General features: G+C 37.9%; 1 protein-coding gene across 5 annotated transcripts in view; it reads left to right on the top strand.

Annotated features, from left to right (window-relative positions):
* ETV1 (ETS variant transcription factor 1) overlaps positions 1 to 26,044 on the top strand; it is a 71,170-nt gene that overhangs the window by 19,256 nt on the left and 25,870 nt on the right. For all 5 annotated transcript variants that reach the window (XM_038127364.1, XM_038127362.1, XM_038127363.1 and 2 more), the window contains 3 exons: positions 15,146 to 15,275; positions 16,826 to 17,014; positions 20,821 to 21,068. In XM_038127364.1, coding sequence (XP_037983292.1) covers positions 15,146 to 15,275; positions 16,826 to 17,014; positions 20,821 to 21,068 — 567 coding nt within the window. The remainder of the gene's footprint in view (positions 1 to 15,145; positions 15,276 to 16,825; positions 17,015 to 20,820; positions 21,069 to 26,044) is intronic.

Raw genomic sequence — 26,044 nt, 5'->3', positions numbered from 1 at the left:
CTTTTTTTTTTTTTAATGTGATGATTCACTTCATAGGCAGCTGGTAGTCATGTCTTGGTAGTGCACAGTGTTCTAGAAATTACAGTTGGTAGCGTTTTGGTTGTCTGCGTGTAGCAAGTTGCACACACCAGCATCTTTTCAGGTTGTTTTTTTGAGATTTTTTTTTTGTAAATTTTATTTTGCCTTTATTTAGAGTCTGTGTGTCTGGAATAACCTTTTCTTTGAGAGTAGCTCTGCAAGTGTAGTGCAACAGCAGGCAGTCTGAGAAATATCTTGCAAGGTGGTGCTACTTATTCCTGGTGCTGAGCTATTCCCTGGTAGGGCTTTCTGCTGCAGCTGTGTTTTGTTTCTTGCCACTTGTCTTGAAACTACTTCCTTCCATAGGTCAGATGTTGTCAAATACAGAGACATTTGCTTACTTCTTTTAGTGCATGCCCGACTGTGATGGATTCTTTCTTAAGGGCTGTGAGAGTCGGGGCTCTGTGGTTTGTTCCTGCCTTTAGCTTTGCATGACCTTGGGCATGTTGCTTAACATCTTTGTTTCTGGTTTGAAGTAGGTACAGAAATGCATGTATCACTCTGCTGTGAGATACACAGCTTTCTTAATGATCACTTATCTGGAGATCTCAAAAGCATTTTACAAAGACAGTCCAGTGCAATTGCTGTTGTAAGAGCTGGAGAGGTCAGACTGAGGAGTCGATGCTGACCACCTTATCTCCCTTCATAGTTGCCTTAGATAGCCTTGCTTCTTTCATTGTATCTCTGAGCACTTGTTTCTTTTGTTTAAAGCCGGACTGAAACTGTTACCACCTGTTAACTTTCTTTTTTTCTTTTCCTTTTTTTTTTTCTCTCCTAATTCACATTCAAAAGAAATTAGGATTTGGTGTATTTCAGAAAACTCCTTTTGTAGCTCATTGGTGGGCATTATCCTGTGCTAATAAGGACTTTGTTTTTATTCTTTTTCCTCTAGAAGATTTTTGGAAATATTTAAATCTGCCATATAGTTGTGACCATAATTGCAAGATTTAATTCTTGGAAAAGTTTTACCATGAGGGAGAGTGTCCACCGTGATGCCTTTAACTTGTGATCTTAATAGTAGAGAATTTGTGGGCTTGCTTTGATTTTAATAAGCAGTTTCTCTTTATTTGCTTATCTGCTTGTATTTTTATACTAAATTTCCAGCTTTGAAGGTGCAAAGATTTAAGATTCTCTGGGATTGCAGTAGTGGTAGTGTCTCACAGATTATGTAAATACTGGTGGTGGCAGTAGCCCTGTGAAACAAATTAGAAGACCCCCATCAAGAACATAGCTTTTGATTTTTAAAACTTCTAAAGCGGAAGCTTTCTTTCAGGGTGCCCAGCAGGCTGTGATGTGAATTTTATTGCTAATGGAAAGGTACCTCTGGGCATCCACAGAGACAGCAGACACCTCATGCAGACCGGTTTAACTACCCAGGACCAATCCGAACCTGATGGTCTCCAGTAGGGTGGGGCATGGGGGCGGGGAGCCCAGGCAGCTGGACAGGGCTCTTCTTGTGGGGTTTTGTGTCCCTGTCTGCCCACTGCCCTTCCACTGCCATGTCCCTGCTCAGCCAAGCTGAGTTAGTTTCCTTTCCTTAGAGCCCTGTCCTTGTTTGCTGCTTTATTGCAGATTAAAGGCTTGGGTTGCATGTGAAGGTTATCAGCTAATGAATAAACTTCAGTCATCCTGTCCTGTGATAAATCTGTCTCGTAGATCAAAGATGAAGCATGTAGACCTTTTTTCTTTCAAATGGTAATTTCTTAAGGCTGTCAGGTCACTTCCTAACGGCTGTTTACATGAAAACAAAAACATTAAAAACATATTTTATTAAAAATGTCGAATTCTCAGTTTTGAAAAAACCTTCTATTTCCTCTCTGAGGAAGCCTCTCCTCCTTCCTTCTGTGGAGGTCTCATCTGTGGAAATACAAGCGATCCTCACACTGTAACTTGTGGTCACGGCAGTGTTTTCCTAACTCTACCGTTATTTCTGTTTTAAACCAGATAGTTGTTAATTTCATAAGGAGTATGTATATGTATTAGAACAGTTTTTCAGTTCCAGTTGTGTTAAAATGTGCATAAACTTCTTTTAGCTGTATTTTCACACTGAAACCAAGCAAGGCAGACTGAAGGGTCTTTGTGATTCTATTTTGATACAAAACCCTTATTCTCCTAAAGCTCTTTTCCATGCAGTGCTTTCGCAAAATGAGTTTTGTATTTCAAGAGCAGTGTAAATACTGATTTGAAAATCTATAAGCTCTGGAATGGTCTAAAATAAGGAGGCAGTCTGCAAGCTGAGTTCATCCACTTCTATATATCACATATGTTTCCCTACATAAAATGTGTTTGTGGTCTGCATAATTTTTTTATCTTTTTATTTCTGCTTGCTGCCTCAGCAACTGGATATAGAAATTAGGGTCTCCTACAGAGTGCTGTGAAGTTTTCAAGGGATATAGCAGTTAAAAAAAGGAGGAGAGAGTGAAACTCCTCAAGACGTCAGTTAAGCACTGACATGCTTAACACACATTTGTGTCATGTAGGACAGAGGTAGCCCTTAGTAAGCTTACAGGAAAAATAGCCCTTGTTTCAGATTCTAAGTCCTTTTGGTTTGGTCCTGTGCATTTCAGTACTAGAAAGTAGTTACAGTGAAGCCATTTATAAGCTGATAAATATGCATAAATGATTATATTTATTAATTCTTTTGAAATTTAGAAGTCGTCAGTGGTTTTTTTTAGGAATGGTCTAAACCTAGTTTAAACTTGTAAATGGAAAACTGATTGTTTTATCAAGGCATGTGCTCGTCTTTTCCCTGAGAAGGATTCTTTTATTTTCCTTTCACTTATTCTTCATTCTCTTTGTCTTCAAGACATTACTCTTACCAGTTCCTGGATTCTAGTATGACCTTCATGAGGTGAACAGAGAAGTGAACTGTCTTGGTAAAGGATATCTTTACTCTTACATATCTATTTCTTCTGTAAGCTGAGGATTATGCATGTTAGAAAAGAGTGAATCATTAGCAGCTTTATTTCTGGTTGTCTTTTTTCCTGTGGCTGTTTATGAACTTATTCAGCAAATGTGGTTGCCAGTAAGTTAATGTAGTGAAATATTTTCTAGCAGTGACATTTACTGCCGAGTCCTGCAGTCACTGAATAGGAAGGTTACTGACTGGCCAGGTTTTTGTCTTTGAATTTATATATTATGAGTCGTCATCAAGAACATTTGAAAAATTACATGTGCAAAAACAATTCCCACTCTTGCTAATTTGATGCTCTTTGCTCAAGGGTTGTTTCCTTTCTGCTTATAATGTATACCTAGAAAAGATAAACAGTTTAATTCTTTTTTAATACTCTGTCTTCATGCTGTAACTGAATGCAATGTTTCCTTACTAACAATCTGTTAAAAAATTCCACATGACCAAAGCAATAAGAGAAATGAAAACAGCAAGGACTTTTTAAAGTATCAGTACTCTGTAAAGACAAAAAGTTTCAAGCATTTTGCATTAGAATTTGGGAGCTGGATTAATAATTAAGTCTATATAGTCAGTGTGTGTGTGTATATATACATATACATATATATCTATGCATACAGGAAATGCAACATGTAATTGTCAGTCCTACTGATCGTATGCACTTATCAAATAATCATAAAACTTTAGGAGTGCTTGGCTTCAAAAAACATCAGCAAGTGTATTGGTAATGTATATTCAGTGAGTCTTATATGCATTAGGAATGCATTAAGTAGCAGCAGAAGCCTTAAATATCTGTGTTGAGAACGAGCACCTGGTTGCAGGTGGTCAAACTTCCACTGGCTCTAGAAAGAGCACTTTGCAAAGAGTCTTTGAAAATCGGCCTACTTAAATATAGTCTTGACTTTATGTTCCCAGACGTATCCACTTCTGACAATGGCTTCTTTGTTTCCCTGTTGAATCAGTGATAAAAATTGTGAGCTGAATTTTACTGTTGACTTATTTCAGTGGCCCACACCTTTTCCACTGGAGACTGCATGTTTTGCAGTAGTTTTGGTAGTGAACTAGAGAATTAGATTTCAGCCTTGCTTGAATGGTTTGTAAAAGCGATCTGTTGGAGTTATTACTGGTGAACATTAGTGAAAATTGAACTTTGAAGCATGGAAGACACATGTATTTAGAGTGGTGACAGTCCCTTTCTCCACATGAAGTAAACAAGCGTTCCATTAGCTACCCTGAGCTACTGTATACTTGTTTTATGAATATATATTATTGTAAAAGGCAAAATTGAACAACAAAAAATTTCAAAATACAGTTTTGTTCTGTTTTAGTGCCTAGCACTGAGAGCTGCTAAAGTAAAAACAAATTGTAAATAATCTTTTAAATTACTTCTTTAATTCATGCTAGAGAGCACTCAGTGTGGAGTCCATTTCATTATTTATTGCTTTTTCTTGCTTTTGCATATACTTGAGTAGCTGTCTGACAGGCATGATTATCCTTAAGGATAATCTTTTATTAGGATGCTCTTGTATTATGAGGATATTCCTGTTTTTATAGGGACACAAACTGACACATGTGTTATGGGTCTCTAAGGGTAGGCTCCTGAGGCTGAACTACTTCAAACTAGAATCAGCCTTCTGACACCAGTTGTTTGGATTATGGCAGAACCAGCAATTAAATCCAGTTTCTTTCACATTTTGTCCAACAGCAAGAACAAGATCGGTGGCTCTTTCATTTATAGATGGCTGTTAGCTCTTTGCATGAATACATCAGAAAAGAACAACAAAGATAATAATTATCAATATAATTATTTTAACTTGAAACTTTTCTGTAAGAGGGGAAATGGGGCAGAATCAGTTCCTGTTTGTTTTCTGCTGTGGGCATCTTTCCTAAATATCAAGGTGATGATACCTTTAAAATAATATAAAATAAAATACAAAATTGTTCATTTTAGAGTTTATTGTTATGTTTGGCAAAAATGCTTGTTATAGTTTCCAGAGTTTTCTTCATAATTTTGTTTCTACAAAACTATTTAAATACAGACCTGAAATGTCAAACTGCAGAGTTACCTGAAGTGGAAAGTGTGCATGTGTGTGTACGTGTAAAATGCTGGGATATTACTGGATATTTTAGTAATGGAAACTACGCAATGCTTAGCCATTACCTCTCCCAATTTAAATTAAATTTTGAAAATTGCTGCAAATGGAAATCCTGTCCTCAGAAAAGCACACAGACCCTGATATAGTGGCCAGCTCTTCTTTTTGCATTTAACTTTATTGATAATTCCCAGGTAGGAATACAATTTAAGTTTTCTCCCAGGCTTGATTTTACATTAAGAACTTCCTCTTTAGCAGAAGCTCTAAAGGTGGATTGCCTCTTTTTGCACCGTGCCTGGGAGCCTTTGGAGCCAGATACATTATCAGTAACTGTAGGAGCAAATGCCCTGATCTCCTCCCAGGATTTTAACAAACCAAATGCAGGTGAAGAGCGGCCCTGTTTCTCTGTGTGGATGTGGAGGTTGCAGATCCAATATAGAGGGATTAAAAACTCTTCGGAATTTTTTTTTTTCCCTCCCTACAATCATCTTCAGCTATCCAAGTGTTTTAGTTCAATTGCTACAGGGCCCAGCTGGTTTAATTTTATTAGGTTACCGCTTCCTCCTCCAGAGAGCCCTAAGCCTCTGTTTATTTTGGGGGCAGGGAGAGCTCTTCGTCCTGCCTCACCTGCTCTCTTCAGACATCAAAGTGAGCCAGTTCACTCCTCCTAGCTTAATCCTTCCCTTCTCCCTCCCACCAATGTTCTGCAAATTTCCTTGTATTCTTCCCAGTAATCCAGTGCCCGTGGTATTTGTCAGCAGGTTCACTTTTACCCTGGAGGTGCTTGCTAGGAGGCAGAGACCCTCTGGCAGCACTTTCCCCTCGACTGCCTGCAGCTGTGAGTCTCCTACAGCTGGACAGGTAAATTGTCTGGAAAGGAAGGAGAGCTCTGCAGGAAGGGGACATAAATCGGAATAAAACAGTGACTGTGACAGCATTTCTGTGGGATTGCTTCTTTTGGAGGCTAAGAAACTGTTGGTAACTGCAGCTCCTGCTGCCTGAAAATACCTTCCAGACAATTCTTAATGGGAAAGTGGAAATCTTTTGGGGATAGAGGCAAAGAGGGATCAACTAACTAAAATTATGCCAAAATGTTCCATGCTTGGGGGTAGAAGAGTAGAGACAGTTTTCTAATATTGTGTGGCAGTTCAGCCAGGTAGCAGCTGCCCAAATACACTGTCAGTTTATGACAATGGACCTATAGTGCCTTAGCTAGGTATTTACTAGAAGCTTCTAGAAAAGTTTGCTTTGGAATTGCTCTACCTTTCCATTTTAGTGAGTAGGTGAAGTTTTATTGATATTTACTGAAAGTTACTCCCCCTACCCCCCAGTTCAGTGGCTTACCCTTGTGGGTGGGCTTTTTACTTGTAATACTGAATATACTCAGTGAATATACTATGAAATTTTTGACTGACGTGGTCCTTTTAAATGAGAAGCCAAATGGCTACAAATATCTGAATTATCTCAGTGGTGCCTTCAGGACTTCTAGTGTCAGAAGGCTGCAGGCGTACCCTCAGTAACTAATGAGCATTTCAGAAATTGCAACTGCACAGACAAGCAAATCAGAGATATCTTGCACTAAAAGTGAGGATTTGTAGCAGTGTACCAATTATTAAGCTGAATGGATACAACTTCTAATATTGTGCTTCCTCTCCCACACTAACTGGGAACCCCTCCACCTCTCAGGGGAGGCTACATCTGTCATGGCAAGAGGGTCTTGGGTTAGCTGCCCAGAAATAGCTATACTGGCAGAATTTTTCAGTGTCTTAGCACACAAGCTTTAGAAAATTCCAGTTAAAGACTGACACTTACTTTCTTTTGTGAAGGAGGTCCTAGAAGAATTTCTTTGCTGAACAGGGACAGGACCATAATATTTAATTGTCAAATAAGGTGTCCTGTAGGGAAATGGCATATGCCTGCATTTTAGTGATGTTGTTGGTCACCTTTTCCCTGTGTATAAATGCTCTCGTATAAACCTGCCTGATGGATACTGATGCAAACTTGGTGTGCTATAGGTGCAGTGAACTCTTCTCTGTTTTCTATTTCAATGCTTTTTTTGGCCTCAGGTGCTAATCTCCCAGACTTCATGTTAAAGCCAGATCATAGTCAGGATAGGGAAAATGATGTTGAATATAGAGAATTAACATAATCTAGAAATGAACAGGTGATGCAATTAATTTAGAATTGAGTTTCATCAATGCATATTTTTTTGTTTTCTAGTCATTAATCTGTAATGCTTTTTGCTTAAAAAATTAGAAAAGGAAAAAAGCCCACTTGAAAGCAAGAGCAAGTTATTTTAGCAAACAATGCTGGCTAAGATGGATGCATTACTGTAGATCTAAATGCTCAGAATTTTCCAATATCAACTGTAGGAAAATGAGCTGTTGTTTTCCATTTTACAACTCCTTGTTAGTAAACAAAAATAAATTCCATCTTTTGCTGCAGTTTGTTTTTACCTGCTTGCTACTTCTTCCTAAGTCAAATTCAAAATCATGTTTTTCTCCTATTCTCATACCATGTAATCTGAGAACATTCCATGTAGGCTTTAAGGAAAAAAATCCCACAATTTTGGGCTGTCTTTTATTCTTTAACTTCCCCCCACATCCTTTCCCACCCCCTAAGGATTGTAAAGGCTATACTGTTGCCTAGTGTTCATGCGATTCAAGTAGACCATTAATTGACATGCACAATGTTGTAAGCTTTAGTTTGGAAGAGAAAATAAGCAATTTGCTTCATTTTGCAGCTTGAGTTCTAACTGTTATTAAAGTGCATTTGTGGTTGCATATTTTCCAGTATAGGTGACAGATTACTTCAAAGCTGGTATTTTCTTTTTGTTAAACAAGGTTCTCAAATAGATCCATCTTGCCCACGTATTCTATTCTTGCCAGTTGGCTTTGAAAGCTGGTGCTTGGGCTCATCGTTCAGAACTAGCTTCCAAAAAATGAGGTCCCATGCTGTTTCTATCTTTTGAGCTAGTAGGGGCTGGAAGGATCTGATCTGAAGCCAAGGCGAAGACTGAATTGATGGAATCATATATAATGGCTTTGCCAAGTGCTGCCCAGTCATGAAGTCCCACTTTCTGGGAAAAAGCACTGAGACAAGGGGTGGCAGAGCATTCTCTGTGTTAAGGGCTGTCCGGAGATTTTCTTTTCTGGACTTAGAGTTCAGGCTACCACATAAGAAAGAACTAACTTTTTATTGAATGCTTTTTCACACATTTACGAGTTGTTACTTTCTTCTGCATGCTGCTTACCCATTTTCTCCCCATTTGAAGAGGAAAAACCTTTCTGCTCTTTATTACAGTAATACACATATTTTGGCCATATGTAATGTATCATTGCAGAGGCATGCTTGCACATTCAGTATGCTTACTTTCATTTGACTCTGTGTGCACACACAAATACCCAAACACACATGCAGACTGTTTCAGGTGAGTGGTCACTACTTGGTGAGTCTAGATGGAGCCCATCTGTCTTTAGGTCTTAATTCTGGATCTTGAAGGAGTTCTAGTTTTCTAGATGCAACTGTAAAATGGAGAATAATATCAAGATCATGTATTTCTTCAAAAAGATACTTGACATGAATGCATAGATTCCTCCCATCCCCACCCTCCCTTCCCTGGCTAGGAGCTTTCATTTGTAAGGTAGTGAAAGTTCAGGTCTCTTGTCTATGTTCAGCTTTTCTATAAACTGCCAGAATAGTCCCTGAAACCAAAGCGATGATGCGTATCTGTGTGTCAGATATCCAATTTGTCACCAACTTCTTCCAATATCTGGCAGAGAGCAGGACCTAAATGAAATCCAGTTGACTGGAGCTCAGCTAAGATCTGATAGAGGTGACTTTGATAGATAAGTGGTTGAAGAACCTGGTGGAGTCTGTGTAGATGCAATCTCTTCAGCCACTTTTAAATCAGTCCACAGCCTTCAAGTCTTGCTCATTTCTACAGCTGTTGCAGTGGTCAGAAAGAAAATTTTTTTTGCAAGAGATCACGTAGGGTGAAAACAACTGCAGATCTTGCCTCAGTCGTCCATGCTTGCAGTCACTTCTGTCTTCAGCTGTAGCAGTCTTATGTATTTACAGGCTTTTTATTCAAAATCATTTGGTACAGTTTAAATGGCAATTCTTGATTACCAGCCTTTACTGTCCTAGCTCTCTTTATCTGTCACCTCTCCTACATGATATTTTTCTTTCAGGTTCTGTTAGTTTATGAGGCTGCATACCTCATCCAGCTGCAGCACAATAACCTCTGGAGTATGAATGAATGGTCAGCTATGTCGAGTGCCTGCTTCTGATGATTCCTGAGCATCTCAAAGTTACCAATAAAACTTCTCATCAAAATATATAGTACAATGAAATTGAAAGAGCACACTGCTTTGGCATCCTGATGTCTTTAATCTGATTCTTATTAAATGATTGTTGAAATTCAGAGTGCAGCTGTCTACAAAGGTCTAAAGCTCGAATCATAATGCTCTAGAAATAAATAATCAATAAATGCCTTCCAGAATGCAGAAGGCTATTGTTTCATGAGTTGAATGCACACTTTTGAAACCTCTTAGGAAAATATATTTAAAGCCTGGCATTCCCATCTTAGAAAGCTATAGAGAAAGTATTTAGTTTCATAGCTCATTGCTTGAGGTAAGCAAATACCTATACTGAATGTATGATTCAAATGTTAATGTCACTGTTGCAAAAATAAGGCATTTCAGGACTTGTGAACCCACAGTGTTGTGCTTGGATTTTTTAAAAATGTTTTCTGATAAGAGCGGCTAGGTCACTACTATCTCCTAAGACATAACTAGCATTTTATGCTCTTTGACGAACTGTTCAGTAAACTGTTTAAAAGCAGATTTTTTTTTTTTTTTTTTACTAATGCCTACCTGTTGTACTTATAGCATAAATAATTTGTTTGAATCATCAGGTGAGTGCTGTTAAGTTATAGTGAGCGAGGAAAATGGCAAAAACATGAATTAGGGTCCCTGTCCTTAAGTGTATTTCAGTTTGCATTTTGATAGCAGTTTAGAAATGTTATCGCCTGTTTTGTCACAGACATAATTCACATCTTTCTTCAGGCACTGTAAACAAGAGAAATGGTTTAATGGCTCCATAAAAGGCACTCTGTGCTGATAGCTGAGATTAGACCCTTTAGTAATGGATTTTTGTGTGCTGGGGGAAGGGGAGGGCTTGGCAGAAGTAAATGTACTGGAAAAGAATCTTGGAGAGACTCTGATGTATCTGAAGTGCCTGCTGCATTTCTGTATGTATCGAGAGATAGATTTAAAGTGTGACAGTGTTGGCTTTATCAGTACAGGGGCCTTTCCTTCTTGCATTTGAAATTTTATCAAGTATTATCTTGGTTCACCTCAGTCAGTCTAGTACCTGGAGTTGCAGTGCTATCAGCTTAAGTATTTTTCTGTCTTCTGTCTTTTCATCTTGCTGTTGAGTGAAGTCCCCTATATTCAAGTGTGTTCAAGAAATCTCTCAAAACTTACATTGCATATTAACAATTTTGCCTCAACTGATGATAAAAATTAGTGAGTTTATTTACAGAATTGTGTTTAGAGAATGATTTGGGCGCATAAATTTGAAAAACAGCTCAGAAACAGTGCGTTTAGGCCGTGACTTACTGTTTCTTTCTTTTCTCTTCAGGTACTCAAAGTCCTCAAATGTAATACGTGTGAATATGGTATTTCTTAGGAGACATCAGATTTCACTATCAGGAGCAAGTATGGTACAAAATCAACTGCTGTCAATTGATTTTATACCATGTAGTAAATGTTTTTGACCCACAAGTGTGGCTAGGTCATCTTTGTCGCTTTGGTCAGCGTAAGCATTGCCTGCCATTAGCCAAAATCACTGAATTACCAGTTATATTTCATGGCTTTTTAAAGTAGGTTTAAAACCATTCTTCCTCAGAAATAAGATTTTATCATGTTTTCTGGGCAGGAATCTGAAGTTTGAAAGTTAAAATGTTACTTTTTGTTCAAAGGAGAAATGACTTGCCATTTCATAGAATATATTCCTAATTTCTTCTTCATCTGGAATAATCATCCCTTGAATTGAAAAATATTTTAAGCCATTGCTTAATGCATTGCATTTCAGGGCTTTCTTAAAAGAAGTAGATTCAGTTCTGTCTGTACAGAGGTGGTACACTTCCTGTTTCTCAGGCTAAAAAGTGTACATATTAGACTCCTCTGAGACAAACCAATTCCTCCTTTGACTTCAGAGTTCTTAGTAGAATTGTTCTTCATTTGAGTGGTGTGGTTCTTCATTCTTTGGGTGTTATTATGAACAAAATGTTCAGGGATTAGGCTGTTGACAGATAGCAAAGTAGAACAGCAGCTCTGAAGGATGGATGGCAGGTTCCACCCCGTGTTTTCGCATGTTACATGTGAGCTTATTTTGTGGTGAAATCATTATTGCTTTCTATAAAATCTAGGTCTGTACAGCAGCACATTATGTATAATATGCAAGCCCTTTTACTCTGCAGATATAAATAGACATGTTTATGCACAGAGAGTATGCGTACAGTAATGTATTATACCTTCATCAATTTGCTACAAATGGCAGCAGTCATGCTTGCCTTATATGTGTGTGTTGGCTTTGGAGATGCTCCAGACCGGGTCTGTGGGGCAAGGGTCTGTTTCTGACAGTGATAAGCCTAACTTTGCATGGTAGTTAAGATGAGGTGTTGAAGCCATCCATCTAAATACACGTTGTAAGATTGTTTGCCTTTCCAGTTCGGAGGTAGTTTTCTGTAAGTAATCGCTTGGGATGAAATCTTGGCCCTTGGTCACTGTTTAATAAGATCATTATTAAGGCAGAGAGCCCCTTACTTTAATAGGGTTGAGACTCATGTTCTGGGGTTAAGTAAAATGAATTTACCATCAGGAAGAAAGAAGTGGTAAGGAGCTGGTTGTTTAAAATGTCATTTTGTTAATATGAATGTGTTGGTAGCTGGTATGCTGCACTAAAATTAGATTGTATAAATAAGCTACCCTGCTCTCCTCAAAATAAAGAGGAATGAGAACATAATATAAAATCCAATTTAGCAAAAGAGTGTACATTTAAATTCTCTTTTAATAGGTGCACTATAGAATGAGTGTCACACTAAAATCAGAAGTGACGGGCAGAGGGTTTCAGTGATGATATGAAAACTGCTTTGAATGTTTGAAATTGTATTGTTAAAATAAGTCTGTCATCTTCAGCCACACTTAAGACATGTCCTGAAAGGGCAAGTAGCCTTCAAGAAAGCCCCCCAAAAAGCAGTAAGTATTTTTATCAGCCTATCTTTTTTCCTTTTTACCTCTAAAAGTGGAGTTACAGATAATGCTTAGCATGGTGACTGTGTCAGGGGACTGCCCGAGGAAGGCTTTAAATTTTACAGCTGCATTATCTTTCTGGCTGTAGTTAAGATAAAGATCTAATATAAAATCACTTTGGTTTGTAACGCTTTCTCTAAATGAAGTGAAGGTGTTAACCTACTTGATTTGATACACTTTACCCTAGCTTATAAAGCTGGGAGGAAGGTGAGGTAAACTTTAATTAAAACTACAGCACAGATGCCTTCTAGCACTGTGCCCTGTACCTTGCTAGGACTGTACAGTAAGCAAAATAAAATGTACCTCGCAGTTGAGGCAGCAGGCTGGAGCCGTGTTCAGTGAAAGTAATTTAATTAGTGTTGATCATGACTCCAGATGATGGTGATTTGATAAGGAATAATTTAGTACTTAACAGCCTTTTACATGCACCAACTCCATGTGGGAAGGTAAAGCAAATTGCACAAAATGAATGTGCTGCTTTCACTTGTGCCTGTGCCAGTGAGCTGGAAAACTGCCTGTTAGCAGACGTTCAGGCTCTCAGCGCTGTGATGAAATACCCAGCCAGTTCTCCGCACAGGGCTGTAGTGTGGGAGTCTCTGTACTCCCGTTATTTAAAAATAAATAAGGGAAGTAATTTTTCATAACAGATTAACTCCAAGGAAGTAGCAAAGTAAAAAAAAAAAAAAAAAAAAAAAAAAAAATGGAGCAGCATGTGGCCTTTGTGCAAATATGTGATACTGGCTTTAAAAAAGAGTCTTGTTGCAGTTGTGTTTCAATTTTTTGATTCAAGTTAAAGAGATTGCCTACCTTAGCATCGGAGCCAGCGTCCCAGAGTTGCGGGGCCCATCATATACATTAAATGTGTACGCATGCATTATTTGACTAGACATACAAAGGAGAGTCAGCAGTAAAAGTTCACTAGAAGCATCCTGAAACAAGCTACTGGAGATCAGCCTGCTTTGCAATTGCTTTGGAAAGCTGACTGAGCTACATTTTGCCATATTATTAAATCTGAGAATCACTTCTCAAGAAGTCCATGCGGGCTTCTTTTTAGTGCAAGTTTTATTCAGGAAGAATTCTTTTCTTCTTTTCATGTTCACATTTTTCATTTCTGTTTCCTTAGTGGTTGCTGTGCATATGCATTTCTATATGTTTTATTGCCTGCTTCTCCTTTCTAATCTTTCCACATAACTGATATTATCCACAAAATATAATAGCTGAATAGGAGTTTTCTGCTAACTCTTGTGAGTTTTGTGAAAATACGTGTCAAAATAGAATCGTGTTATGTTGCAGATGACTCAACTGAAAGGCAGTAGTAGAAGCTGTCATGTAATAGGGTATGAGAGGATCTATTTGTGAAAGAGTTCTCTGAACATTGCCTAACCATGAGAAAACCCATTGCAAAAGTCTGGAATCCAGACCTTACTCACAGATGCCAGAGTTTAGTGGTTTTGATGCTCACTTCTTAGCATTTCATTTATCTCCCCACTGAACCCTGGCGTGTGTATGCAGATGCATTAGTATCAGAAAATATGTAGTCTATAACAAATCTTCTTTCCCAAGTTCAGGTGCAAGAGAAGGGGTAAGATGCTACTTGATGGTATATAAAGATAGCCTGACTTTTTGCTGAGATTCTCTAACAGGAACTGCTGCATGTATGTGGATTTTTATGGAGATACAAGTGTCTATGTCAGGCTGGAGTGTGGTGTTCATACTATGGTGTTTTGGTGACAACATCAAAGTGATAAAATTATCTCTGAATTCTAGGCATCTTAGAGTTCAAAAATGCATTTTATTTATAACTTGACAGGTGTGTTTTCAAGCCATTACATACCTGTCTTTTAGTCCTTTGTCCTCCTAGCCACTTACTTAGATCTGTCAGCATCAGGTGAATTTTCTTCTGCTTTAATTTTGGTTAAGATTGGATATGAAATAAGGAAAGTTGTCTGGTGTAAACTAATTTGCTGGTTAACCTTGCCTTTACCTTTGGCCTTTCTCTTAGTACAGACCAACTTGTACTTCTAATTAATGCTATATTTCTGTCACACCCCCTCTGGGGTTTTTTTTTAGCTTTTAAAAAGTATGACTTTTGTTTGTTTGTTTGTGTCTATATCACATCTACTATTGAATTTGGTCAAGCCAGGACTTTATCTTGTTTATTTTTAAGAAAAATTACTTAAACCATTTTGGCTGAATTTTTAAAAGATGTCATTTATAATTAAAAGTGCATATAATCATCCAGTTTCAAGGGTTTCACTGCAAATTTTCAAGCATTCTGTGGGACAAGAACATTACTGATCATATACTTGAGGCTGATATATCTTAAATTTATTTTGGAGTCGTTTGTGTGACACTCTTTGAAGTGGACTACTGTTGCATTTATAGCTAAAAGCAACCTCTGATATTACTTAGAAACATTTGGTGCCTGGGAAGTATTTTGCCTCTGACAACATTTACAGTAGTTAAGCCAAATATAAGTGGGCTGTTATTTTCCTGCTAATGAGATGGGATGCTGGCCATCATTCTATTAAACAATAGAAGTGATAATAGCCAATGTGAAGGATCTCTGGTGTCTATTTTTCGGTTGACACTCAAAGAAATATTTGAAATGTTTATTTCCTATATTGTTTTTATTATTACAATTGTTTAATTAATCATGTGTTTAATTAGCAGTGTCGAGCTTACTTGGGAAAGCTAATTGTTGATATTGTACTTGGGTTTTAATTGCATTCTCCTTCTCTTTCCAGTGGCTTTTCATGGTCTCCCTGTGAAAATCAAGAAGGAACCCCATAGCCCATGTTCGGAACTTGGCTCCGCTTGCAGTCAAGAGCAACCATTCAAGTTCAGTTATGGGGAAAAGTGCCTGTACAATGTCAGGTAAAGTAATTAGGAGCATATTTGCAGTGAGAACTGCTGGCTTAAATGAGGACTGACGAAAGAGTAATAAAACCATAATAGAGATCTTAGAAAAGTTACCTCTTCAGCAGATAACAGACTGATGAGATAATGCATTTAGCTGATGAACACTGATGGATTTGTTTACAGTTGTGTCAAACACTTACATAATAATTTTAAAGCAGTGTTTTTCATCAAAATGCACATCCTCCATTCCTCCTCCATGGGAGCTAGCCAGAGTTTAAAAACCCAGGGTACAAGCATGAAATAGAAGAAAGGAGTATCTTGTTTTCTGTGAGCTGTGTTGAAAGTACTTTCAAAATGCATTATGTGCATTAGGAAAGAGAGATCTGTGTAACAGACAAGGGATTGGCAGATCTGAGCAACACATTAGATATTTGACAAATTGTGCAGATGTTGTATGTGTATATTCCTGGGTGATTACCTTTTAAAACAGTGTTTCATTAGTTGCATTCAAAAGCAAGTTGTCTTCTTTTATAGGCATAGATAATAAAAGCTTTATTTATATGTGGGTGGTGGAGGGGCTTGATACCTCTTATTCCTTATCGACTTTCTTTTGGTTGCATTTATGTGCCACTCCTTCCTTTAGTGTCAGCAGTGAAGGATTTCTTATTGACATTTCAGTCTATTTTAGAATCTTTCATCTAGCTTTGATTCTCATCAATGTAATATGAAAACTGTTAGCACTTAAAGCATTATAACATTTAACTTTTTGGATATGAGTGGGGGGAAAAAGGAAAAGACTGGCACTTTTGCCAGTTATAAGCAGTGATTTTGGTTTCAAAAATCAAATTAATCCATTGATGGATTTGATGGGTGCTAAGGGACCTGATGTAGAAAAGTATGCAAGCTTGTGCTTACTATGTTCCTAATGTCTGCATTTTTCCTGGTTAGAAACAGGGATGATCAAAGTGTTCTCAAGTCCTTTCCGGATGTGAGACACCCTTGAAAACAGCACCTAGGTATTTGTAGGACCAGCAGTTTATTTTTGAGAGAGAGAGGGATAAAAAAACCTGTCGGAAGAGGCTGCTGACATCCTAGTATGGGTAGCTAAGCCAGCATACCATTGTTTTTCTGGGTCAGATCACTTCCCTCTGGCTGTATTGTTTTACTGTCTCACTTTGTGGTATGTGCAAAAGAAAAAGAGCCTTGACAGGCACTGTCAGCTCTTTGTGCTCTAGTCCAGGTGCTTCTACTTTTATGTATTTTGTATATCTCCTGTTAGAATGTGACTGTAAGACAGAGTCCTTTAAAAATACATTTCTGTGTCTCAGAGAAGCAAATGCTGTGCTGAATCACTTGCCTCTTAACATGACTTCTTCATTGCTCTTCTTAGTATAAAGTTGAGAATTCTTCTGCCCCAAACTGGTTCATTAGTTAACTATAATCAAAAGCTTCCAAATGGGGCGCTTGTGGTGATTTTTTTCTGGATGTAGATGCTATGGTTTGGGTTTTTCTTATTTCTTTGAAAAAAAATAACCTACCTTGCTTTTCCCTTGCCTTACTAATAGTGCCTATGATCAGAAACCACAAGTGGGAATGAGGCCCTCCAACCCACCGACGCCATCCAGCACTCCCGTGTCACCGCTGCACCATGCCTCCCCAAACTCCGCTCAGACTCCTAAACCTGACCGGGTTTTCCCTACCCACCTCCCTCCATCCCAGTCCATTCAAGACAACAGCTTCCCTATGGATCACAGGTAAAACACAAAACATATGGAGGACCCATGCAGAAGCTGTTCAGCTGTAGCTCTTATATAGGGTAGTACTGGCTTCCTGCCCACAACTCTTCCCTTTTAGGTTGGGGGATCGAGGTGAAAACAAGGTTTGTAGTGTCAGAAATGTGTGTGCTTATGAAAGGCTGGCACCCGGCTTGGTGCACTAGTATATGAGTTCATATTGGCAGTGACAGAATTTAAATTACATGTTGGTTCTGTCTTGTGAGGGTGGTTACAGTATGCTGGATAATCTCATCTAGGCTCCCTTTCCCACGAAAGGTTGGACCCGATGGTCTTTCAAGGTCCCTTCCAACCTGGGCTCTTTTATAGTTCTGTGATTCACTTGAGGCTAGAAAGCCCTTCAAGGTGATGAAGTCACTAGCAAGCATGTTCCTAACTATAAATATCTGGCCTCTCACTAAGCAGTTCACCCATCTAAGGGATAAGTGGCCATGTTACAGTGTTCCTGCTTCAGAATATTCTTTAGATGGGTGGATCATTTTTCCAAGCCCTTTTGTAATGTAGCGTTTCAAAAAAAGATGCCAACATAAACCGTGCTTAAATAACATTAGTCTGAGTAAAAACCACAAGAGTTAGAGACTAGAATTAAAGCTTAAACTGTCCTTAAGTCACCCTGTTTTGTTTTGATATGTTAGAAATCCCCAGACAACTGTCTTAGCTCAGTTTTGCAACAGAAATGTTCGGTGGATTCTCCTGTTTTTTCAGTCCAGACACTGAATTTGTGGAATTCTATTTACCCTAGCCTTTATTGCATGAACCTGTTTTTGTATGCTGAGTTTAGATTGCTCTTGAACATTTAAAATTCCAATTGTGTGTAAAGATATATATGTTCAGAAACTTGTTTTACCTCTTAACCATTACCAAATTAAGAAAGACCCGAAAAGAAAAACAGTTGTTGGGAGTGTGATTTGCATATTTCTGCTCTAATAAGGCCTGCTATCTCTAGGGATTTGTGCAGATCACTTTTGAAGGAGGTTGCTAATGTTAATATTGCTGTTTTGTGCTCTGCTGAGATAGCTTTAAATACCACCAAGGTTCTCTACAAGCCCTTCTAGCCATCAAGAAACGCTGAATTGGCCCCTTCACCTGTCATAGTCCCCATCTCCTCCCCAGCTGTGGACTGTGGTCTAGCCACAAAGGCCCCCAGTGAGGCCAGGCAGTAGTTTAGATTACAGGATGGTGGATAAATGTGTTCCTGTACATACACCAAAGTCAAGCTGCCAGGAGACTGAAATCAGCTGAAGCTAAATGGCTGATATGCAGAGAACAGTAATAAGATTTTTCAGATGAGAAAAAATATTTTGTTATAAAGCTACTTGTAAAGGGAGCACTGAACCTGTATGTCTGCCCTAACTTCAGTATTTATAGACATTTGCATACATCCTAGTATAGTTTCTGTACCCACAACCCTTGCTCTGTGCGTGCTTTGTAGGCTCTTTACATGATTTCTGCTCCCTCTCTGTCTCTGATATCCATGTTCTTTAGGGTATTTTGCAGTAATGCTTCCCTTCTATTATAGAACATCATGTGTGCCAGTAAAGTCCAAAATAGCTGACTCAAGGGAGAGAAAAAAAAAATCATCTCATTTTTCTCCATTTTTAAAGAAAGGTGGAATTGTAGTGGGAGATATTTTTACCCCATTTTCTTATTTATTTTGAATCTTGTGTATGAAGCAAACGTGTACTTCATATTTTTGTGAAACTCAAGTTTTTTGTGATTTACAAGGTGAGATACTACTACAATGAATGTATTCAGAAAATGTCATTTAAACAAATGACCTGCCTATGTGAGTTCATATATGCATCTATAACTCAAGGCACAGTGTTTTTAGAACATGCATTGGTGGCATAGGATAGCATTAGTATCTAGTACATACAGCCCATTCATCTTCATACAGGGCATGAGTATATGAACGATAAGTGGTCCTAACAAGTACCAACAGGAAACAAATCCACTTGTATAAACAAATGGCTTGATTCCATACAAAGCTTCCAGTACAACAAGTATTATTAACTTCCTTTGAGGCTTTGTGAGTGAGCCTGTTTCTTATTTTATCTTCAAGTTGCAATTTTCTGATTCACTCCTTGACAGTTCTTAATGATAATTTCTGCTTCTTTTTTTGGCTAATGAAAAAAGGAAAAAAAGGAAATGAATGCAGTGCCAGTCAGCCTAACTGTTTCATAATACATTTGAGTTTCTAAGTTTATTTTCTGCAGGTGTAGGTGGAATTACAAACACCAATGTTACAGCGCGGTACTCTTTCTACTGCAAAAATTATAGTATTTACAGCAGCATTGGAAAAATTCATTTTGTCTCCACTACTGCATGGTAATAGTTTCTATCTCTGTAGTTTCCACAGTATTTATAATTAAGCTATGAGAGTAAATATTTGTCAGAACAAGTTACAGCAGTATTATGACAGATGGTAATAGAGTTTAAATTGTTGTAGAAACATGTACTACCTATGAGTTGATAGTCAAGGATTTTTTTGCTCATGCAATCAAACCCCTGCCTTGTGCTTCACTCACACAGTTTTCTCCAAAAAGAAGTCTTTTGCCTGCATGAACCAAAGCTGGTTCAGACCCAAAGTACAGGAAGCTCAGGAATGATTAGGTCTCAATTTTTTTTTTTTTGTGAGACAGTAAGAAGCTCCTAAACAAAGGCGCAAGTTACTTTTTTTTTTAAGTGTCTTGTTTACAAAAAGTGATAACAGGACTAGTAAGCATTTTGTTGCAAGAACATTGCATTTACTGTTGGTTAGTGTGGACACAATATTACTGCTGTGGTGATTACTACTGTGATAATCTGCAGAAGATAATAGGAAGACATGCAGTTCATCAGGGCCCAGTGGGAAAAAAGCATCCTGGTATTCTTCTGTATGATTCTGAACCTGCAGATGTCCAAGTAATTGCATTCGGGCCTTTTAGTTCAGGTAGATAGGTTTTATGGAAGAAAAAAACAAGCATAGGCTCTTGAGAGTAGCATTTCACATAAAACAAGATAATTTGAAATGAAATTCTCTTCTTTTTTGCCTACTGAAGAGCATTTGGGAATAGCAAATGGCAGTGTGGCTTGTACAGATTACAACTTTCATGTAGAAATGACTAAGGGGAAAAGTTAAAGCAGGAGAGTAATTAATTGTCGTAGCAAAAATTTGTACCCTCTCCTTTTACTTTGGTGCTGACATTCCCTTCCTGTTACAGCTGGAGTGCAGTGCCATCCTTGCGAGTCGATCTCTCATGACACTACCCCTGAGAGGACAGAACAGTGGACTTTTATCCTGTAGTGTTTCCAAATGTTAGAGCAGACAATACTCTATTAAAAACATGTTTATTGTGGTCAGAATGGTTTCTGTGTAACAGTAAGATGGGTAAGAGTATACTAGAGTACGAGCAAGATGTTGCTAACATTTGTGAAAGAGCAGAGAACTCTAACTATGCCTCCTTCACATCACTGTGGTAGAATGTCAGTCTTTCTATTGTTTTGAAGCTGGTGCATATCCTGTTTGCCTCTTCTGTTGATATTGAAAGCAAAGAGGATGTGGTGGGGACAGGTCTTAGAGCTGGTATTAATAGGTGGGATTTTTGTTTCTTTGCTTGCTGCTGTTGTACAATGACAGTGAACCTGATGGGAGCACTTGGCATGATCATTAGCAAAATGTTTGTTATTGAGAAAGCGATACAGCCACTAATAATGACTTCTGAAGATCTCTGGGAAATGGAATTTAGCTGGAGTCCTTTACATGACCTCTCTAATTTGTGTTCTAGATTTCGCCGCCAGCTCTCTGAACCTTGCAATTCTTTCCCACCTTTGCCTGCAATGCCAAGGGAAGGACGTCCAATATATCAGCGCCAGATGTCTGAACCAAACATCCCTTTCCCGCCTCAAGGTTTTAAGCAGGAGTACCACGATCCAGTTTATGAACACAACGCTATGGTTGGCAGTGCTGCCAGTCAAAATTTCCCCCCTCCTCTGATGATTAAACAGGAACCTAGGGATTTTGCATATGATTCAGGTAGGTGAGATTCTCCTTTAGTTCTGCACAATAAAACTATGTGACTCCAAGCCAGTGCTATTGATGTTTTGATTGTATGAATTGAAACTTGCTCTTTGACACATCTCAAAAATTATGTCTGAGACAGCTTACAAAGTATTAAGATTGCTACATAATACACTGTGACTCGTGCCACCATTTCTTGTTCTTTAAAGGGCTTCATTTTCTAGAAATCTCTGTCCAGAAACATTAAAGAAGTCAAGGAAGAAAGTAATGGTTGCAAATTTGCTTTGTTAAGAGGGAACTTGTTCTGTACTGTCTCATCTTTGACCTCCTGAATTTGTGTGCTCCATTTTATGAGTTCTTCCATTTGTGTGCCAGAAATAGAGAACTCTTTCTCCTCTTGCTTGCATTACTTTAAATCAGGAGTAACTCCACTGAAGTGGGGTTTATACAGCTATAAAACCGATGAGGGAGAAGAATCGGCCGAATTGGTGTCAGCTCCTCAGTTTGTGCATACTGCTGTGTTTTGTGGAGGTACATAATCTGAGGTGCCAGGTTGCTGATGTAGAGAATACACTGTTGCTATTAATAATGTTTATTATGATTGTGCTTATGGGGCAACTGGAATGGAACCTTATTGCACTACAGACAGTACAAAACAGAGGAGGTGGTGGCAGAATCTGCTCTCAATAACTTCTAATCAAAATAGAAAAGATAAGCAATAGGAATGATAGAAAAATAAATCAAGGGAATAACACTCTAAATGTTTGACAAATTTTCAATGTAATATTTATATTATACTTGGGAAAAAAATGAAAAAATCAAGAAGTCAAAAAAGAAATTTAGTAATGAGTACCAACGAACAAGGTAAAGGAAGCTACTAATAGGAAAGCTGGAAAGGTAGTATGAAAAGAAGCTGAGATTAAAACATGAGGAGTGCTCTAGGTGGGGTTAAACAGTTGATTGGTATGGAGCCAAGATAATGCAATCAAAATGTTTTTTCAGTTTTATTGTAAGTGATTTCTGCAGCTCCTCTTCAGTGTCTGTCTCAGTCCTGCTTTGTGCATGCCACACTGTTGAAAGGGAGGGATTTTAGTGTAGTCCCAGCTGTGCTTCTGGAGGAGGATACATTGCTTTCATACACATCCATGCTGTCTTAGGCAGGGGGAATGGATCGCTCTGTCTGACTTCAGTCTGACTCCCCCTTCTTCTTGAAGCTGCTGTATTTCCAGGGCTTTCCTTCTGGTTCAGTCTCTGGACAGATACTTTTGGAGTTTATTTTCCAAAGGCTATATGACAGCTGAGTTGAAGTGTCCTTTGAAATTTTAGCTCATGAAAGACTATCTTGCAATTTGATATAGTGTGGAACAGATTTTTTATTTTCTTTCTGTAGCTAACTTAACACTGTCTATTTTGTGGGGTATTTTGTGGTTTCATAAATGTAAGTGCTTGTTGTAGAGTTGATGTCGATGTTAGAATGGGGAAATTTGGAAAGTAGAGCTGCTTTTTTCCTTTCTTGTGCTTAACAAGCAAAACACCAATAGTTAGGAAAATTTGAGTTAGCCCTTAACAGGGAGGGGACTGGGGGTGAAATATTTCTCCAAGCTGAAATATAAGACAAGATGAAAGTGAAATGGAATTACAAGGATCAGATCCAGAACTCAACCCATTCATTGATGAAGTTTCTGAGATCTGTGGCTTTGTGGAGTTATGTATCTCTGGTCCTAGAGCATATGGGAAAGACTGTGTAGTTCATGTGGCAGTGCATAATAAATGGAGACTGCAGCTTCAGGCACTGCCGGTCCCTTGCAACCTTCGCAAGCACCGTTATTCATCTTGCTAAATTAAAGGTCAAAAAAGGCCTTTTTGTAAATATGCTTCTTATTTAGCTCAGAAGTGGGATCTCCTTATTGCATACTGTTACTTTGAATCTGGATTGGCTGCTAACATTCATCTTTCTTTGGAATATTTTGTATGGAAGAAAGCAGGAAATTTTACTCTGAAATGAAGATGTACAAACTTGTATCCAGTCCTGTCATGTCTATTTATTTTGTGCCAGCAAGAACAACATTCCACTTTATAATAATTATCTTCAAGCAAAATTGTTGCTTCTTTTGTAGATGAATGATTAGTTTTTAAAAATGTAATAGCTGTGTAACCAGTGGTCATGAAAAATTAATCTGTTGGTATCAGGAAGTACTTTTATTGGCCTCAGAATCACTGCATTTAAGTTGACACATCTGTACACTCCATAAATTGCAGTCAACAACTGTGGTCTGTTGATATTTTGTCTTGTTACCATCTGTTCTCCAGAAACCATCATTTTCCATCCTTGCTAAGAGTACATTAAATAACCCCTTAGGAAACATAATGTATTTGTCACTGAATCATTGATTTCATTTTTCACCTATGGATGTTCAGGGAAGGAGGAATGCCAGAGTAAAAAGTCTTTTTTTTCATTGTATTTTATTGCAGCTCAGATAAGAATATAGAAACACATTTAAAAAGTTCATTGTAATCCACTGAGATGTTCCTTTTGGGATGTTTTTGAAACGGACTCGTAAAAGTTCATTGCTTTTGTGCACTATTCTTTTATACTTTGTGGGAAGCTGATGAATGAAAAGCATTATTATAGAATGATTACAACTCTATTAAAACATGACATTAATTATGACATGGGAAATGGCAGATCAATTAGTTGTAATTGTAATTGCAGGTATGCAATTTCTACTGCAGAATAGAGATAATGGAGATGTTTGAGATAATGGAAAAAGAAAAATGTCAACAGAGTAGAGGCTCTTCCTTATCCATCCACGCTTCTAGAAGTCACAGCGCATCATATAGCTCAATCAGACATTTTCTGTCATGGATTTTTTTTTCCATGTCTGACAGTCAGATGTATTTAGTACTTGATGGTAAATATAGCAACTTTAGTCACAGAACTGTGGCCAGGGACATACAAAGCTTTGAGATTTTGCAGAATTAATGAATATACTCCAAAAGGCTTCCTAAGACCTTTGTTTACAAGGCCTAATAGTGGGTATTCTTGTACAGTTAGCATTCTAGAATTCAGTAATGTATTCCGGTACTTAAACAAAAAGGCCAAACTTGATATAGCTTGTCTCTTCTGTGCTTTAGTTTTGAGCAGGACCTTCACAGGCTTAACCCTTCTTACATTGTGTTGTGTATTTGCAAATATAGAAAGGTATGACTCTAGCTGTGTGTGTATCAATTAATACTAAAAATCAAGTTTTAAAGCAACATCTTAAATTATTAAATCTTATATTTGGTCTTGTCCAATTGCCCAATATTTGGTTTTGCCCAATTGAAAATAGTTATTTTGCAAAATTGAAATCATTATTTTGGTAGATAAATTTTTATAACCATGTCTTTGGAAACTTAAATTTGTCACCCAGTGGTAATGGAAATGAATAGAGGAGGAACTGTTGTTTGCATATACTACTTAATGATTGCCAGGAATTTTTCTGTTGAAATTTAGATAGATTCAGTACTTCCTGAATGTGTTACAGGCATTAGCAGAGCTGTTCTCACAGTTTCATTTCAGGGTAGCCTTACAATTAATATGCTTGAACGGACCTTAGAAAATTTGGATTCTCTCCCTGTCACTTCCGAGACACTAGTCACATCACTTAAAGGATGAACTCTCCACACAGAATTATTAGCCTCCATGTCTTTCTTTCTGAGTTGCTCATCCTTTTAATTCCTGAAGCCTCACAAGCAAATACCTTGTGTTGGCAAGTGAGAATGGATGGGCAACTTCCCCTTTGTTAAGAGAAATGGGCAGAGGCTGAGAGACAAATCAGATACATAAACCTGTTTATTTTGGATACTCAGTTAGAACTCGGTGATTTTTAAAATAACATTATGTACTACATATGTTCAAATCCTAGCTTCTAGGGACTTTCTTTGTGTTTCTAGATGAAGAATTATGGGAACATCAGATAAGGGTCTCAGTATAAGCAGTAGAAAAATACATAATACCAAAAATTTGGCAGAAGCAATGTGGCTACTTTGAAAAACTTTGTTGGAGCTGGAATGGCTTTACTGGGGCCTAAAGTTGACCATTCAGCTGTATTATCTTTTCTTTTCTTGAAAACTTCTGCCTCAGTACATAGACAGCTTCCAGCCTCTGTAACAAATGAAGCAGTGGCTCTACCTGCTAAGCTGTTTGCAGCATGGCTCTCCTTCCCACAGAGTTTTGACTGTGCTCTCAAGAGTGATGAAGCAAAAGGCTGTATGATATTTGTTGCAAAGGATTTGTATAAAGTTTGTGGCAGATGTTGTTAATTATGACACTTACTAACCTCCTAAGTTTGCTCTTACAAGTATAGAATGTTGGTAGCATTCTGCCATCCATGTTGTAAATGTATTTACGTAATGGTGGGAAACAGAATAAAATGCATGAGTCCTCTCAAATACCTGATGAGTTGCTTTTTGGAAAGCAAGTCAGTGGCTATTAAGGTGGAAAAAGACCCCTAGTAGCACATTCTTCCCTAGGCGTCAGCCCATGTATTCTTAAATTCAGGAGTTTGCAGAATAGCGTAAGAGAAAGTGCTGAATTGAAATTTTAAGGGGAAAAAATTATTTTTCAGGTTATATTTATTTGCAGCTTGATTCCTCCCCCCATTTATTTTTTTAAACAGTTTGTTATTCTATTGTACTTCTGAAGGCAAAATTTAGAAATTTTGAGATGCTAGTGTGAAGAGAAAAAGTCAATTGGAGGCACTGCTGGTTTGCTTTTTCTAGGATATTCTCCAGTGCTGTATTAAATGCATTGACCAGAGCAACATTTAAAGTGGCACAAGTCATAGTGCTTCCGCTACCGTTTTTGATTATATTGGCTAATTTTTGTACTGTGCTCTGCAAATATAAAATTCTGTGTGATTGCTAAGTATTATTACTTCTATTTTTCCCCCTGGGAGATTATTTCACAGACAAATAGACTTCACAGTTAAGAAATATTTCTTGATCAT

This window comes from Motacilla alba, chromosome 2, assembly GCF_015832195.1.
Source record: "Motacilla alba alba isolate MOTALB_02 chromosome 2, Motacilla_alba_V1.0_pri, whole genome shotgun sequence".
Taxonomy (NCBI): Eukaryota; Metazoa; Chordata; class Aves; order Passeriformes; family Motacillidae; genus Motacilla; species Motacilla alba.
This window is presented reverse-complemented; position numbering and strand designations above follow the sequence as displayed.